Here is a 19466-nt window from a genome sequence, read left to right as displayed (position 1 = left end):
CTAAATATGTTCCAGGAATTCTTAAGCCTTACTTACAGATGGAGCACAAGGACTTAAATTCATATTTTAGATTTGCAAATGAAATTTTAGCTGTGACCTGTGCTAAACAAGTTGAACAGCTATCATCGTAATCAAGGCATATACCGAGAATTCCAACAAGATAAGAGATTTTGTGGTATTCTTTTCACCTTGAAATTACTAATACAGAACTCATAGTTTCCCTCTAATTTAAAAAGGTGTTCGTTTATTTATTGATTTATTTTTGTTTGGAAGAAAAGAAAACAAGTAACATACTAAATTGTGGTTCAGCCTTGAACTACATAATGCACCATGAAGAAAGCTAGAAAAATATCGACTTGTTAAAAATTATTTTTCAGATACATGATAGCAGTAGAATTGGAAATTGAAAATCAATTCTATCACGTCATCATAGCAAAAAAATTAAAGCCACGAGAGAATTACTTTTTTTTTTTTTTTACTGCTCTAACAAACAGTAGCTCTCCAACATCCACTTATACTAAAGAAGACATGTTAATTTTAGCTTTTATCATGTTCTTAAAAAAGTAAAACATTTCTTTACCCTTAAATTTGTCCATAAGACATTAATTCAAGATCATCTGACTATAGCTGAGCATATCCCAATTATAAAAAATATTTTTAAAAATGATTTACCTTGACACAGAGCTTCCCCAGGCTCCATGCTTGTCTGTCAGGATGTTGATAATTTTCTGTATTAGTTGAGTTGCAGTCACTTGGTCTCGGTACTTAGCTGCTGTTATCAAATGATGACACATTTTTTCTTCTTCCCGTTTGTCAGCAGAATACTGGGCACACAGTGACTAAGAAAAAAATAAAAACTTTACTACATTGCATTTTAATTATACCACCTGTAGGAACTTCAAGCACATCATAGTTGATCACTTTAAAAAAAAATCACTTAGAGAATTAAGAATAAACCCCATTTTACAGGTTTGAGAATTGAGGCACTACGCAGCTGCCCACGGTAAATCTGTTTTTAGAGTCAAGCAGAGGATTTTGGCTCGTCATCAATTCTTTAACCTTACACACTCAAGATTTGGAAAACACCAAAGGGTTAGTGTCCTGATTGCATCATAAAATACATAGGCGCAACCACTTCTATTTTACTACAAAGTGAATAGTAAACAGAGAAACAAGTTTCAGAATCAGGAATGCCAGCTAGCTGTCTACTTCACTTCCATGACTGTCCATTGGATTTGCGTAGCCAACCATTTGTTATTTATATAAATATACAGCTATAAAAGCTATGGAGAAAATCTGCATATCTTCAGCTGGGCAGGGGACTAAATGCATACAAAGACTGAATTGTCTTCACCAGATGGCTTCCTTACGTCCAGCATATTAGCAGGCCAGCATAGGAAATATTTAAAAAAAAAAATCTGTACTACACCTGTTGTATAAGTATATTCTATCTTCCAAGGCACTCAAAACTTAAAACTAGAAACTCAGAACTGAAAGGCACACATACAAACAGAAATCAAAACCAGAGAAGATTATTTGTTACATTTTCTATCATTTTGGTTTTTTCTATATCTTCTGAAAACATGTCTATTGATATAGAACTCAAAAAATGGGCACCAAATTTAGATCCTTCCCTCATCAAACCACTGTATGTGAAGACACAGAACAAATTCAAATACCGGTAAGGAAACAATAAAAGCTTTTCCCCACTTCAGCACACCCTGTTTCTAATTTCAGTTTTCATCTGGCAATTCCACAGATCACATATGCCAGACAAAGCATTTCAGCCTTTGTCAATGATTGGATTACTCTATGATCTAGTTAGTAGAATGGACACAAATGTCTGTCTAACAACAAAAAAAATTGCTTCTTCTTTGTGAAGCACAGCTGATGCAGACTAGTACAATTATTGCTTAGGGCTTAGATAACAGCAAAATATCATACCAATTTTTATGTTTAAAACAGTAGCAATGCTCTTTCTACATAAATCTATCTGTACAAAATCTAATAGAAAAATTTTGTAAGTAAGAAAACAGGTTACAGATTTTATTTGTATATATATATCAAAATAGGTTCACTCATATGAAATGAGGGAAAGAAAGGAAGAAATGTGGAAAAAGCACAAGTGAAATAAAATTTGGGATCTTGTAGATTTTCACAGACATTAGATTAACAAAAAAGTACCAACAGATGAACACATTTTCAAGACCTATTTTAACAATTCTAATATTTTTACACATTTCCTCCTAATTTTTCCCACAGCTCAGAGCAATGCTCACCTGATGAACAGACATCCAGAAACAGTGAAGAATAAGCAGCTGACTTTCCAAGTCAATGAGACATCAAAAATTGGCTTTTGTACTCACATGTGAAGCACTCTGCCACCCCTCTTCACAAAAATATAAGATGGCTAAATCATAACCAACACTAAACAAGATTTTTCTAGCCCTTTATAAATACACCTGTCTTTTCCAATACATCAAAATCTATTTTGCACCCATGATGATTCTGAGTTCTTTTCAGCACTTTGTAAATGTTTGATAAGCTGTTATTTTTAAGTTGCTTGAAAGGGCAGAATTCTAAAAACAAGTGTATAAGGTAAGCTAAGTAGTAAAATGTTTTAAAGTGCTCTTTAATGGATCCTCCTTTACAATTTGAACAGCAACTTTTCATATCTGACATAAAATCCATAGATATAAATCACATTAGAGGGTTATTCTTTCCCCATTATCAATCTCTGTCTCTTTATGGAACATTAAAGTCACATTTGACCTTAAAACATGATAAAATGGAAATCAAACTAGAATGTTTTGTAAAAGATATAATGAACTTGTACCTCTTTATAAAAAAAAAAAAAAAAAAAAAAAAGGACTCCTTACAATGTAATTTTTAACACATCGTTCATTAAATACTGAAGATTTTCAGAGTGTAGGTTTGACATTTAAATGAAGGAAAAATGGCATTTTGTTGTCCTGACAACTTCCATGAAAACAGAATCCGTCTGTTACAAAACTGAGATGTATAGGACTCCACTTTTCAGCAAATTAATTATGAACAAAAATTTGCAACTACCCACCAGAACTGAGAGATTCCCACGCGCAACAATCTCATAACATCACTCCAGGAGGGACTCTTAACCATAGCACACACTTTACCATAACAGTATTTTGCAAACAAGAACAAGGAGAAGCCACTTTTCTATCAGATGCCAGCAGGTGCATATGCATAGTTACTAACATTAAGAAAGTCTTGCAAGAGTGTTTAACGTCATTTCTTCCTAAAACATCCTTTGGCTTTCCTGGAAGGCATAAACCTAAAATTTTACTACTACAGAAAAATTAATATTTAGTGAATTTTAAACCCCAGTTTTCACTGGGAAGTTCACTGGCTGTTGCTGACCTATTCTGTCATTTGCATGGTCTACTCTGTCAGAGTTCTCCTTTTCCCAATGTCCTTTAATGGAGCTCTTTGGTCATGCAGGTGACTTGTTAATTTACTGGTGACTTGTTAATTGTTCAGTAGTTCTCACCCGATAAAAATGATCAATCTTCAGAAAAAGACAAGATCTTTTTCTCTCTCTCTTTCAGCCTCAAATAACTATTAATGTAAGAGAGAAAGACAGTGGCCCCACCGCACGAGACAGAGAGATCCATCCCAAAGGAGCCAGGCACACTGGACTGTTCTAAAAGCACCAAAAGTCTCCCTGTTTCTCTGTTGTATTTTTTAATTTTCCAGATGCCTACAGGTTCATCTTATCAGCTACCACCAGGCATAAAATTCCAGGATATCAACTTCACACTAAATCCCAACCATTATATTTATGTAAAACAAAAGTTCAGCTTGGTTTCTGTTTGTGTACAAGCTCAAAAATTGATTTGTACAGTTTTATTTCTGTTCTTATTTGGTTTCTTGCACTTGCAATATGCATCCTGTCATGCTTGAATACGGTTTTACAATTAGATACCCAGTTACACACAAAGCAATCGGCAAACCCTCCTTCCACTACCCTTTGGCCTACATAATTTTTGTTACCTGTTTGGGAAAGCATATAATGGAAGTATAATCTCAGAAGTACTGTGGAGCAATTGCACAGTCACACTCACAACGAAAAAAAAAATGGTGAAAGGAGAAAACATATATTCATATATCCACTCCACAGGTTATCTACCAAAAAATGTCTTTAATTAAAGTGGTACGTGGGACATGTTTATGAAGCAGAATCTTTTGATGTAATACGGAGCAGGGGGGAGACCCTTGGTTCTCCACCCTTCAACCAGGATAGAACAAAAACCTTTTCCTTTGTCATTATTACAGAGAGGAAGAGATTTTTTTCCCCTCTCCTCTTCCCTCCTTGAACTAGACTGCAGGCTATTTGAACATGTAGGTTATCTGCAGATTTGTTTTTGAGGAACAGTAATTCTAAAGGGGCACAAGGTCATCCAAAGGCAAGTTGCAGATACAAAAATACACTATAATTTTTATGCAGGCTATTACAACATAAAATAAGCAACAAGATGAATTAGCACATTCTGCCTCTCTGTATTACACTGAAAAGGAGTAATTTAGTGTTTTTATGTTTTATATTTGATCTTTATAAAAATGTCAAAAAGCTAAAAGTAAAATATTTCCTTTGCATGGCAACATTTGCATGTACAACTTTGCAGTCTCAAAATTACAACATGATGCTTTCTGCAAATTATGTGTAAGTTTAATGGTGTAGTTTTTTTAAAAAAAAATATTGCACCTTTTTTATTTTTATTCATCAACTCAGATGACTGAACACTTTGACATATGCCAGTTCCTTTGTCTAATTTGGCTAAAAGCTACTTGCTTTGTGAACAACCCATCTCTGTGGGTGTCGTTTCAGAGGAAAAGTCATCCATAAGATAACGCATAGCCTTGCCACTAATGCAAATTCCCTACAAATAAGGATATTTCAGTAAATGAAGCATCTCCTCAATCCTCTGCTTTCAAAGATCTTTGCACTTGACCTCTGGCCTGAAGGTCCTTTAAAGTCTGGACTAAAAATGCTACCCAGGGAAATCTTACAAAGACTCCTGAATAAGACTTAGAAAAATGAAAGCTTAAAACCTCAACAGCAAACAAAAGTCAACCAATGACAACGTCTGACAGCCACCGTCAATTCTGAAGTGATGCCTCTGTCATCCAACGACTCAAAGTATTGATTTCTCTCAGCATGAAAAAAGCTTGAGCCAATGAAATAGATATAGCATCATCCCCCCGATAATAGCCATCAAGGTTAACACCAGCAGAACACTTATCAAAATATCTCTTCTATTTCTTCTTGTTTTAATGGACTGAACACAATGCAATGGCTTCTCATCTCAGCAACCTATAGTCTTCCAAACCTCATTTATCCACTTTTCCAGCCTCTTATCTGATTTGAAGATTAAAAAGAATCTGAATCTAAATCAATTGCTTCTAATATAAATGTGCAACAAAACAAAACACAGATTTAAAATGTGTTTTTGTAGACATTCCTGGGAACATGCCAGACATTCTGGGTGGGGAGGAAAAAAAACAACAAAACAACAACAAACAACAAAAAACCACACACATTTAAAAATTTCCAAGACAGGAAAAAATGCTGTTGATTAGATCACACCAAATAAACTGGTAACACAATGGTCATGACCAAAATAAATAAATAAATAAATAAACAAACTACGACAGTCAGTTAATTTGGCTTAGTGATTAGAGAGAAAGGCAAGGATCTCAAGAGACATCTGGTTTTAATCTGCACTGATTCAACAGCTTTATTTTTTACCTTTAAGTCTCAAAGTATTAAGCTTTAGAAAACCCAACTAAACACTACGCAACAGCACTTTTATCAAAGATTGCATCTTTCAAATTAACCCTGTTTAGCAGAGTAGGTAAATGAACTGAACCAACAAGACAACTGGATGAAAATACAACTAACAATATATAAGTAATAAAGAACAGAAATAAATAAGTTTTCTTCTGCAGTACTATATGCCTCTTCCTTATTTTGTTTCTTATTTTTTAATTTTGATTCTCAGCTAATTGGATATTATTTTTGCAACAGACGCACCCTTGAATCAAAGATTTCACACAAACTAGTACAAGACCTTACTCCTTGCTAAAAGCTATATATGCCTTACATTATTTCAATATCCTAACTCTAGGCATCACTGCTAACCACTGTCACAAACAATATACCAAGAGAAATGTTCCTTTTTAACCCAGGAAGCCAGTTCTTATTGTATACATGCCCAAATACTTTGCATGCAAATCTCAAAGCACACACTACGACACTTTCCCCTCTCACATTTGCAAAACCAGTTTATGTCTGCAGTCTCATCATGCTATTCTTGTTTTAAAACTGCTAAAAAAGCTGCTAAAATCATTACTCCCGGGCATTAAATTTGAGATCCCGTGGGCCTTCATCTTCCAGGTACAATGCATTTGTCAAGCTAGAAACAATCAATGCTATGCTCTAGGAATTGTAAAGCTCAGCATTTCTGCATAGGTGGGTCTGTGGTCTCAGATCAGATGTTTAGCAAAGAATGAACCATTGATGATCTGTGAAGAGTTTAAACTATTTCCCAACCATACTGCATCAACTTTATGACACCACCCTCATCAAGGAGATTAGTACTATATTCACTGAACTACTCTCACACAACCGTGAATCCAATCCATGAAAAACTTCTGGAACTAAAAAAAACTCATTTATTTTATAAGGAGCATCCAGTCTGTGCAACAAATGAGACATATTTACGACTTAAGACTACACTATGCATGCTTAGTGAGGATCAAATTATGGTTGCACTGCTCTGATTTTTGAAAACTGCTGGATACTTGGTTTTGCAGTCTTTTCATATTGTAATTTCTATAAAATTTAAGTTTTAAAAAGGGGAAGGAGACCTTTTCATCATGAGAAAGTAGACGTGTGTCTCAAGGTGGGCCAAATACCAAGACATGTATTACTTAAAAATAGCAACGCAGTATTAGCTTGTTACCTTGTCTGCAGTCAGTAGTTAAAGATACGCGAGAAATTCTTAACAGCCATAAGAGAAATACAATACTTACAGACTCCAAGGGTACAGGGGAGACTGGCCTAGGGAAAATGCCAAACCTACTATCCAAACTCCCCAGCTTTCCTTCTGTTCAAACTAAAGCTCTGAAAAGCCCTCATTCACCAACTTTCACCACAACCTCTCCAATTGTCTTGCTCTACTGAGGCACAGAGGCTTTATTATCTATAAGGCAGGTAAAAAAGTAGCCCAGCAATTTTGGCCCCAAATATTTACTGCCGAAGGATTCATATTTCCAGACATACTTCTGCTACTGTAGTTCTTTTACAATTTGCAGCACCAGGTCTTGGCACAGGAGTGATGCTTGACCAGTCACATGCAGTTCAGAAGGCACAGTTAAGCCTTAAATGAAGTCTCTAAGAACAGAGGACAGATAATACTGAGTATTTTTTAATAGTGTCACTTTTTAATTAATAAGCTCTCAAAGGTTCTACATAAAGAGTGATAATCAGCTTCCCAAGTTGTGTGTCAGACAAATTCTGAATTAGTTTTCATAAGGGCAAATGGTACCTTTCTGACAGTGAGAGAAGTTTACTACCCCAAAGCATGGAAAAGTTGGAAATTTTGAAAACTGGAAATAAAGAAAGAGGCAAACTTTTTAAATGTTTTACATTGAAAAGCTTTTTCCTTACATTCTTTACCAAAACAAGAAAAGTAGTTATTCTAGTCAACCTCTGAGACCACAAAGAACAAAAAAAAAAATCAGTCAGAATTATCCAGGTTACATGAAGATAAGCCTAAAGATGGAACCTTACTACAAAATACCTTGTGCAATTTTGATCCATAAATGTGGCTTTGGCCTCTAGCTATAGCAGAGTGAAAGCTGTCTGCACAAGATAAAACTATTCCAGACCTGACTGGACTCTTTACGCTGTCAATTCTGGTGCTAAATGCAAATATATATATGTATATATATATTTGTGGTCTACATTTCTATTAATTTGTTCTGATGACAGAATCTGATTTCTCTGACAACAGAATTCAAGAAATGTTCTGAAGGTATTCTGTTCTAAATACTAGTTTAGTACTCACTAGACAATAAGGAAAAAAAAAAAAGGGAGAAATGCCATCAGTACACAATAAAATCAAAGTATACACAAGGATGGTACTTGTGGTAGATCACATATTCTGCAGTAGTGACAGAAGGAGCTTTAAAAGTATTCTGTTGCATATTTGACAAACCTTTTGTGAGACCTCATCTACAAAACATGAAGAAATTCACATGAGCTCGTGATCCAAACAGTAACCTATCTGTCCTTCACCAGCTTCTAAGATGCTTACCCTAGGAGCTAATTTAGTGGACTTGATTTCTAACAATTCAGGACCTTTTCCTCACACAGGAGAATGATCACCTTGAGTAGCACATATCCTTGAGCAACACTGCTAAGTAGGACAAACACGTTTGCTGGCAAATCTTTTCCCCTTAAACACACAGGAAAAAATAGTTTCTGCCATTAAGTTACTGCATCTGTATCTGCAGAAACATTTTAATTAGTTATTAAGTGTTAAGGACTTCTTTTGTCAGAGGAATTTTAAATGGTTATCAGAACATCTGTGGGGGAAAAAAAATGAAGGATTATAGGGGATTTTATTCAAAAGTCTAATTAAAAGTTCAGTGCTGTTGAACAATCCTCAAGATCCTCAATTTCACTCCAAACTTATTCCTTACATTATGGCAAGCTAAGACTTGTGAAAAAATTATTTTTTCGATGACCAATTATTTTCAAAGCAGAAAATTTGATTAAGATGATGCAATTGCAAAGATCAAAAAAAAAATCCAGAAACAAATTAGAGAGATGATTAAATATGGTCTTTTTATAGCAGTTGCTGTTTAGAATCATTCCCAGCCATTTACCTTGGAAACATGTTAAGCAGTCACAATCCCAGCTTCAGCTTAACCTCTGCCTTAACTTTAACTTCCTGTCAGAATTCCTATAGCATCAAACCATAAAAAGTAGATTATTTTAACTTTATTTTTCCCTTTGCTTTTTTTTCAGTAGTTTGTCTATTTCATTCCTACTAGCATAGGAGTTTGAATGATGTTTTTTCTTTGTGATTTGTTCTTCATATAAAGAATTCATATTTATTATAAGAGAAATGTTCTTCATATAAAGAATTCATATTTATTCTCTGTATAAATTGTTGGGAGATTATAATTTAATTCCTCCTTAAAACTAATGTGTGATTTTTATTATCCATAAAAAGACAGCACCTGAAATATTCTGACTATTCAGAACATGAGATGACAGTGTACTCTGCTTTAATGGACAGCATTCTAAGTTAAAAACATCCACTCATACAACTCTAGAACCTTATACCGAACAATATGGAACAAATATGGAACAAGGGACTAAAAATACTCCATAAGAACTGCTTTAAAATTTGTGTTTTCTTGTTCACTTAGTTTAAATGAGAAGACTGCAGTGATGCAAGAGTCAGTATTTTAAGTGCCACATATGCTACTTTCAGAAAAAGGACTATGAACACTACGCAGTTTCTTCAGAAAATATCCTTTGTTTTCACTGTTTAAAAAAATAGTGAATGTATACCTCATAAACATATTCATTTATGTAAGAAGAACATAGCAGATCCATTTATCTCTATTTCCCATTTCATTATTAAATGAAAGAACTTGCAAAATCTTCCATTCCAAGGGTCTGATGTTCTTGTCAAGTTCTATTTTTGGCTTTGTTTCAGTTTAGCTAGTGAGGGGTTTTTGCTTTTGTTTCACCCTCCTCCCCCCCCCCCAAAAAAAAAAAAAAACACGGAAGGCATTTTAATACTGGCCCTGGATAATAGTATCAGCATTTGTTAAATACAGCTGAACTCATTGTACGCTGCTGAAATGGCACAAGACAGATTAGACAGTACAACTGTGCAAATCCTCCTTAACTAGATTTCATCGACTTTAATTCAATGTAAAACAGTAAACTTATAACACAGTTCAAGTAGAGAACAAAAACAGCCACATAGGATAAAAAAGCAAAACCAATAATGAGGAATTTTAAAACAAGAATCTGGAATTTGATTTGAATTTGTTTGCTCATTAATATTATAAGTATTGAAAGAAAGTATAGTGACTAATCAAAATCACCAGCTTCCACCAAGCATGCAAAAAATGAAAAAAACCCTACTGAAATTATTTAAAACATTTTATATAGAACACATGTGAGTTATTGAACATACCAAAAAGCCAAGTAACAGCATTTTTAATACACTTTAACAGTTTCTGTTACACTCTAGCCAATAATCTAGTTCTGACTAATTTTAATAGTTCAAGTTCATGAGTAGCTTCAAAAAACTGCCATTTAAAAATTACCTGAGAAACGTTCCTTCCTCCTCTGCCACTGACCACATGAAATTGCCTTGCAAAACTGTATTGGTTCAATGCCAAGATGGGTGATGCTGTCTTCAAGGCTATCAACAACTGCTTAGAAATGAAATATGTGGAGTTTCTAGCAGGCAGTGTAGGAAAAAATAAGCAACAATATATCAGAAGTCAGAATATCCAACTTCCTCTTCTGTAAATGTTAGACATGCTCAGGACTAATGATACAGGCATTAGTCTATATCAACTTACAGGTGTCTGTGGGTGGCATATGTGAGGTTCTTCCAGGGCTCAAGGCCTGTACAAAGTCAGCCAAAAGTGGCCCTGTCCCACTGGTGGCAGCAGAAAGGCTGCCTCACAGGCTGGCCAGAGGCCACGGCCCAGTCCTACCGGTGCCCCACCACCATGCCACGGATTCCCTGATACCCCCAGACATCCAGCCACAGGGCTGGCAGGCTTCCCAGCCTCAGGCTGGCCCTGCCCTATGGCAAGGGGTCATAGCCAGTGGGCCATGGCTGCCACCCGCTGGGGTTGCCCTGTTCTCTTTGGGGTTGGTGGTAGATAGGGACAGTTGATGAGGCCCTGCTTCGGCAGCCATGGTACTGCAGTGGGTGCCAAACCTACCCTCTCTGCAGGGCACTGCCAGATCTCATGGCAAGCTGACAGAGTATTATGAACCTCCAATCCCAAGTTATGACAAAATTGGCTTCATAATTTCCAAGTATTCTCTAAAACGTAATGACCCATACAATAATTGAGTGTTTTGCTCCCTTTGTCTGTCACCTCTACAAAATGTTTCTCAGGCAAGAATTGTTATTGACCACTAAAGATAGAATCCCAAATTGCTCTACAGGCATCACATTTCAGGATAGTTTTTATGAGATTTAAATCTCATGCTTCTGCAAAAATAGACATGAAAAAAGATGGAAGTATGAATGATGTATGAACATCTCAAAATCTATTATAGAAACATAAAATCATAGAATAACCTGAGTTGGAAGGGACCCATATGGATCATCAAGTCCAACTCCTGGATCCACACAGGACCACCCAAAAATCAGCCCATATGTCTAGGAGCATTGTCCAAAAGCTGATTGAACTCCAGCAGGCTCAGCGCTGTGATACCAAGGCTAGGGAGCCTGTCCCGGTGCCCAACCACCCTCTCGGTGAAGAACCTTTCCCTAACCCCCAGCCTGACCCTCACCTGTCCCAGCTCCATGCTGTTCCCTCGGGTCCTGTCGCTGTCCCCAGAGATCAGAGCTCAGTGCCTGCCCCTTCACTCCCCTCATGAGGGAGCTGCAGGCCGCCATGAGGCCTCCCCTCAGCCTGCTCTGCTCTGGGCTGAACAAACCAAGGGACTTCAGCCACTCCTCATACATCTTTCCCCATCATCATAGGCCTCCTTTGGAAGCTCCCTAACAGTTTTGTGTCCTTCTTATATTGCAGTACCCAAAACTGCACACAGTGCTCAAGGTGAGGCCACGCTAGCACAGAGCAGAGTGAGACAATCCCTTCCCTTTTTCAGTTAGCCATGTTGTGCCTGATGCACCCCAGGGTACAATTTGACCTTTTGGCTGCCAGGGCACACTGTTGACTCAACTTACCATCAACCAGAACCCTCAGATGCCTTTCCACAGGGCTGCTCTCCAGCCTCTCATCCCCTAGTCTGTATGCATAGCCAGGGCTACTCCATCCCAGGTGCAAAATCTGGTACTTGCTCTTTTTAAGCTTCATGCGGTTGGTGATTGCCCAGCCCTCTAGTCCATCAAGATCTCTCTGCAAGGCCTCTCTGCTCTCAAGGGAGTCAACAATTCCTTCCAAGTTACTATCATCAGCAAACTTACTTAGTACACTTTTGAGTCTGGTGTCATCCAGGCCATTTATAAAAACATTACAGAAAACTGCCCCTAAAAGGGAGCCCTGTGGAACCCCACTACTGACTGGCCACCAGGCTTATATAACCCCATTTATTATAACCCTCAGAACTCAACCCATCAACCACTTGCTTAGCCGTTGCATTATGTGCTTGGCTAGCTGTATGCTGGACACTTTGTCCAGAAGGATACTGTGAGAAACAGTATCAAAAGCCTTGATGAAATCCAAAAAGATCACATCAGTTATTATTTACGATGCCATAACCTTGGCATTACTACTTAGACACATAATTTACTCCAAAGATGTATATATATATATTTTTTTTTAGAATGCCAGAGATCTTTGAAGATTTTTTTTTTAAGTGAATGAACAAAAGAAATGTAGACATGTAAGGAGGAAAAAGTTGGGAAGGAGAAGGAGTAGTGAGGAAAGTATCAGGAAACCCATATTGTTCCCTATGTGAAACAGAATAGCAAGGACAATTTGTTCTTCTAAACAGTAAGACTCATTAAGAATTGACTCTGACACTTCCAGTAGGACTTCAGATTAACAGTGAAATCCAGAGGTCTTTCTAAGTCACTTGGCGTCTTCCCTAACACAGTGATCATCTGAAGACTGACTTAACTGACAGGGCTTCCTTTTCATAATCTAAGACCATCTCTTTACAACAGGATTGGCTCAGGTTTTTTTTCCTGTATAGTTGAAAGTGGAAAATCAGTAGGTGGACTCTTTCTGTAAACATTTTTATAAATAACCAGAAGGGGGGGAAGAAAAAAAAAATATATATATATATATATTTAATCTATTATAGTGATTTCTGTTTAAAAATCTAACCCAGGAAAGTTAAGATGAAAAGCTGAACTGCCTATCCTATTCCCCTGTTTTGCAATGTGAAAAGACTTGTCAGTTGCTATTAAGAATTCTGATTAGCACTATTTCCTTTCCTGGAAATCTGTTGAGGTCTACTCAGAAATAAAAGGCTACTGTTATAAAAAGTTAACAGGAATACTGTCCACCAGCACTTTACAGTTTTCCAGCATATTCCCCACTGCATCCTAGACTGACTTCAAGCACTATGCATCTATTGTAAGATAAAGATGTTTTCACAATTTATTTGCAAAATCCTTCTTCAAACAATTACTGTTTCTACAGCCATCACTCACAGAAGTATTTATTTCAGCAAAGCAACAACATTTTGTATTCAGAACAGAGTATTCTCAATGAAAGGATGAAACTTGCATTGGAATAAGAAATATCGACTCAGGATGAACTATTACACTAAATGTAATATTTTCCACTACTTTCTCAATAATATTCCAATAAATGAATGAGAAAAATAACCTATGTGACTAAGAAATAAAATAACATTGAAAACCTTTATTTTAAATGCCTTCAAACTCTACTGTTGGGCTTGTCTAAATGTTTCAGTATCTTAATGTGAAATACATATATATTACCTTCCACATTGCCAACAAAGTTGTTTTTCATAAGCCACCTTCCCGAACATGGAAAAATAAACCTTCTTGAATCACACTTTCTCTTGCTTAAGTAAATGAGGAGACTGCTTTAACTACAGGATAAGAACATGCATACTACTATTTGTTTGGAAGCAAGCTAACAACAAGTGTATCTATATCTATCTATACCTTATGTAGTTAAGAAGCCATAGGTCAACACAAGAGTTAAGTAGTCAGTAACATCTATAGGTCAGGGATGCTATGGCTTTTAGGCACATCCAAACCTGTTCTGAGATTGCAAATAAATCTAACATGAAGGTATTTGCTCTCTCTTTTGTGGAAATATCAGCATGGAAGCAGTTGGAATAAAGTCCTCCAGTTAAAAAGCGAACTTTATTTTTTAAAGCTGGTAAGGTTCAGAATATTCAAAATAAAATATAGTGGAGGACATACACAAATACATTCAGCTACATACAGTATTTCAGTGGGTTATTAAAGGAAAGCACATTGCAGGTATGCAAATGTATATGGTAGATTTTCATACATATAGCTACAGATTAAGATTGCTTCATAGATTCCTTCATAGATTCACTTCTAAATTTTTATTTCAACCATTAACCATTATCAAGGGAAAATTTTTAAAAGTAGCACAAACAGTAACATCTTAATACCTGTTTGTACTAGTTTACTATGATAAACTACAGTAAATTCAGATGTGCAGAGGTTTCACATGAAATCCAGCTGTAGCCAAGTGGGATGGTTTCAGCCCAACAGCCTGAACTCAGGTCAGTCACAAGGAGTATTTGTAGCTCAAGTGCTTTTGCCAGGAAAAGGAAAGAACTAAACATGCAGAATTGAACTAAAATACAAGAAAAGTATCGTCATTCCTGCTACAAGCATGCTTCTCACAAATAATAATAATAATACAAACAAGTGAAATTGTATTTGAGAGAATATCCAAAGCTACTGCCAAAAGACTGTCAAATGTATCTGGGCTACAAATGACAATATATTGGATCAAAAGTTAACACCCATTTAGCAAGCAGATGCATATTTCATCCTTAATGGAGGCCTGAAAAGAAGAGTTCACTTTATTCTGGATGCAGGTATCAAAGCAGATCTCACAAAGCAACATAGGCGCATCATCTAAGGATCTTTTTCACATTAAGAATCCTATTAGAAGGAAAACACTAAAAGGTAATTGAATTTCCCTCAGTTATCTTCATCTCTGTCAGCTCCTGCTACAATAACTTACTCTCCAGAGCAGAGATAACTCAATTCTGTCCAGCAAGCATATGTTATGAATCTCCAAAGCAAACTTGTCTAAATCATTCTGGTCTTCTATCAAGGTTGGCTGTGGATATGAACTCTGACAGAAAGCAAACAAATTTATTTTTATCTTTTCAATAATTCACTTCCCTGTGCCTTGATGGAAGAATCCAAAAGACATAAATGCTTTCAGTAATTCTGGAATTATAAAGACTGGTTGAAAATGTTTTTTCTGTAACTTAATGTTATTATAAACTGTTTGATTCACCATTCTGTTTTAGCAGAAACAAAGAAGAGTGTCACGGTACTTTCAGGTTCCTGTAGGTATACAAAAACTTGTACTATCATGTCATGTTGCATTCGTATTTTTTTTCAGAAGGGTTTTGACATTTATATTTTTACACTCAATGCAAATATTAATTTTACAAATAACAACAACAAAAGTATACCCCAATTTTTTATTACATCAAAGCTCTTAAAACATTTGTAAGTGCAAACTCTCTAATGATGGAAGCAAACTGCTTTGATTTAAAAAGTCATTAAGCCCTTGGGAAGGTATAGCCACTTATCTAGGTCAACTTCAGAAAAGAACAGCAAAACAAAGCAGCCAAAAGAAAGGTAAATGACAAGAATAAGAAAAGCTAATTCCAGAAGGAGAGACGAGAAAATAATGTTAAGGTTTTAGTCCAATTTTAACACTAGCTGTATAATTCCTGTCAGTTCCTTCTGGTTTCAGGTTGTTCAACAGATATGTTAAAATAAATAAATAATCTCAAGAATGAATGAATAATAAATAAGTGACAAAAGTTTGTTGTTGACACTAAGTTATTCAGAGTTGTAAAATCACGAAGGAGCTGTGAGGAACTGGAAAAGGACCTTGAAAGATCCAGTCATCATAGGAACAAAACACAGGAACATCTTTGTAGATAAAAGAAATTTAGGAGAGAATCTGAATTTAGATATAAAACAATGGGGTTTGAGTTCACCTCTATCTTCACTCCTCCTTTTTGCCATAATGAGATTTCAGTATAACGAGAGAGAATTTTATGAAAACATAAGCTTTGTATGGGGTAATAAGCAAACATGCAGGAATTAAATAAAAAACTAGGAACCACTAAAAAGAAAAAACACCAAACACAATGTGCATCTATAAATTCCTGGTGTGTCCACATCTGGAATGCTGTGTGCAGTTTGGGGTCTTCCATCAGAAAATACAACAGAACTAAAAAACATTTTGGAAGGTTCCAGAATCGGAATCACTGCTATAGATAAAATAACAATGTAAAAGTAGGATTTTTCAAGATTGTGAAGAAAAGGACTCAGGAGGGATAGGAGAATCATGTTAAATTATGTAGTATAAAGGACCCTTTGTGAATGAGTTCTATAGTTCATTACAAGATTGTCACCAGGAAAACAGCAGGCCAAAGAAAGGGCAAGTACATACTAAGAAGGTAGCATGTGAAAGTTCCCCAAGTTCTGGTAAACTCTAGGGACTGGCAGCCTTGTTGTACCTGCAAAATCTGATCAATTCATAATACCATAGATCTGCTGAATTTGTACACCACACTAGCACCAGCAGCAGGTTGTGTTACTCCGACAAGATCCAAGAGGGATGCTCTGCTCTATACAGATAACATTACAGGTGTGTGTGTGTGTGTATATATGTATGATGAAGCAAAGAACCCTCTGCAGGACTTCGTGAACTTCATCCCAGAAGCCAGTGGCACAACACTAAATCCCTTTACTTACACTTGTTACAGTACACAGATGGAGACAGCTTTCCAACCGTTGCTCCAACCGTAAACGGAGCAACCCTAAGCGATGGGGTTGTGTGAAGTCATGAACTATTAACAGCAAACACTTTATGCTATTAACAACAACAGTGTAATGAACAGAAGGTGTCCAAAAAATTTTGGTTTGTCTGTGCCCCCTCCAACTCCAGTCCCTACCAGAGAAAAGGTATTTTACAACACCTGAAACTAAGATGCCAGTACAATTTGTGGTTAACTCAGTGAGACTCTTTGCTGCAGAGTGTTGTGACAATTAAGTCTACATGAATTTACCATGCAAATGAGGGAATGATCCCTTAAGGAGTACTGAGCAAGAATTTCTGGCACCACAAGAATCAGAAGTCCCTGAACTGCAGAAGTGTGAGAGTGTAGTCAGGGAAAATGTTACTATGCTTGCCCTTTTAATAAATTCTTCCCTAAGTATCCACTGTTTGAGATAGGTTAAGCTCAATTGAGTATGATTATTCTTACTCATTCATATTCCAGTAGGAATTAATCCTCCAACAGACACAAAGTAGAACTACTAGGATGATCTAGAATACACAGACACCATTTTAGAAGAAAAAAGTAAGAGTGAAACTCATTTATCTTAGGAAAATGAAGCGAGATGCGATAAACAATAGATTAAAAAAAAAAAAAAAAGCTACAGAAAAAAAAACTGAAGCCAAAATATAAGCATCATATAACAATATATATAACGTATAATCATATAATAACAAGAAATTAGACAAAGGTTACAGTTGAACAGAACACACAGGTACAACCTACCAGTTGGAATACTGAGAAAAAATCACCTTCAGGCATTCAGACCCTGTAAATCTCTGTGACCTTGTCAGCACCAATATCAGAATTGTTTTAACACAGTATCTTTCTCACTTTGGTCAAACCTATATATGAGAAAGTACATCAGAGAGATGAATACTGTCATCAGTATTTTTTCTTGAAAGCTGAACAACCCCTAACATTGTTCTTAAAGAAGCACATAAGTAATGCAAGTTACCTTTGAACAGAAATTTTAGAAGAAAATTTCTAATCAAGCTATTGTTGTTCCTATCCACCAATAGGACACTTGCTTAGTCAATGTTAGAAATTGACACTATCTACACAAAATCTGAAAAATCTATTACTTCAGTCAGATCATTTTAGAATCACTGCCTGGCATAAGCTTCCACAAAAGTATGTACATAAATAATAAATGAGGTAAACACTACTGATTTATTTTTCATGAATAGGTGAGAACAACATTTCTGATGGGAACACATAATTTGAAGCAAGAAATTTCTTGGCTAGCTAGCTTAGCTTTTAGAACGTGAACATAAAAAGATGCAGCCAAACACAGAAATAGTTTTTATGGACAGCACAAAAACCTGTATAAAAAGATAGAATATTAGAGGTTCAAAGGAAATGTATGCCTCCCATCAAAAGGCTTTTCAAAAGACCAAGAAAAAAGCTGGAACAGTTAAACTGCAGAGAAAGTAAGGCTGTAGGAAAATGTTATTCTTCAAGAAGCCTGTTCAAACAAGGAAAATAGAAAAATGTGTCAACTATGGCACATTACGTTTAAAAACAAAATGAAGTCGGCCAAAAGAGCTGGAAGAATACTTGCAAAAAGGCATAAATGGCACTAATAAGTTATTTTTCAAACAACTCAGGAAAACTAAGCCTGCTAAGTTATCTGTAGAGCTAATAGATGATCAAAGGATAAAAAGAGCTCTTGGAACACAAGGCCACCACAGAGAAGTGCTAGTAGAGAAGTTATAAAAGACAACTAGCAAGTGACCAACTGTCATTTGCTAGACAACATTCGCTCAGGTGATCTACAGGAACTTGGGGATGAAAGCAGCTTAGCCATTAGCTACAGCATTCTTGTATGGATTGCCTCAGTGCCAGAAGAATGAAATGTGCCAAATGGACTCCAGAGGACCGCGGGGAACTAAATGGCAAGAACTCTGAAATTTGTAAGATACAAATAGGTAGATATGTTAAAAAAAAAACAAAAAAAAACGGAATAAACACACTGGCAAGAGTCTTGATGGCTATTGTAAAGGGAAGTCATGCTTCATTAGATTTCTTTGAATGAGTCACTGGGGATGCAGACAAGAAATATCCAGTTTATAAAGTCCGCTGTTTGGATGCCAAAAAGATATTTAAAGAAAGTCAAGAAGCTGTAGAGTATGAAGGAACACCCTTGTGTGGATAAAAATTAATTAGAACACAGGAAACAGGCTTAAAATAAGAATAGTCTTTGAAGTGGAGGGAAATCACCAGTCAAATCCCACTATGTTATTAAACATATTTAGACATGACTGGAGTCAAGTTTTCCTGGTAGTTCTATCCTGGTTGTTTTCTATCACAGAAAACTGGCTCTGAAATACTCTAACAAGATGTTCATTTAAGTATTTGAGCAATTGCCATTGCAAGACAGTGATCACAAATAATTATCTGTGATAAGTGGAACTGACATACACAAATCCTGCATGTATTAATATGAAAGCAGACATTTATAATTCTGTACTTGTTTTCTTAACACATCACCTCTTCAAAGTAGCTCATTAAGTCACTGCTGTGGAAGATGTATTCCATAGTATGTATATATTATATTTTACTTCTTTTGGGGGGTTACATTTACTGTGAGAGTTTCAAAACTCTCTTTGAAAGAGTTACTTTC

The 19466-nt window shown here is 36.1% G+C and overlaps 1 protein-coding gene across 3 annotated transcripts in view; it reads right to left on the bottom strand.

Moving 5' to 3' along the window:
* The window catches only part of LRBA (LPS responsive beige-like anchor protein), a 395253-nt gene that overhangs the window by 232027 nt on the left and 143760 nt on the right, over positions 1-19466 (bottom strand). For all 3 annotated transcript variants that reach the window (XM_035325418.1, XM_035325421.1, XM_035325419.1), the window contains exon 36: positions 673-839. In XM_035325418.1, the coding sequence (XP_035181309.1) occupies positions 673-839 (167 nt within the window). The remainder of the gene's footprint in view (positions 1-672; positions 840-19466) is intronic.

The sequence above is a fragment of the Oxyura jamaicensis genome, chromosome 4 (assembly GCF_011077185.1).
Source record: "Oxyura jamaicensis isolate SHBP4307 breed ruddy duck chromosome 4, BPBGC_Ojam_1.0, whole genome shotgun sequence".
Taxonomy (NCBI): Eukaryota; Metazoa; Chordata; class Aves; order Anseriformes; family Anatidae; genus Oxyura; species Oxyura jamaicensis.
This window is presented reverse-complemented; position numbering and strand designations above follow the sequence as displayed.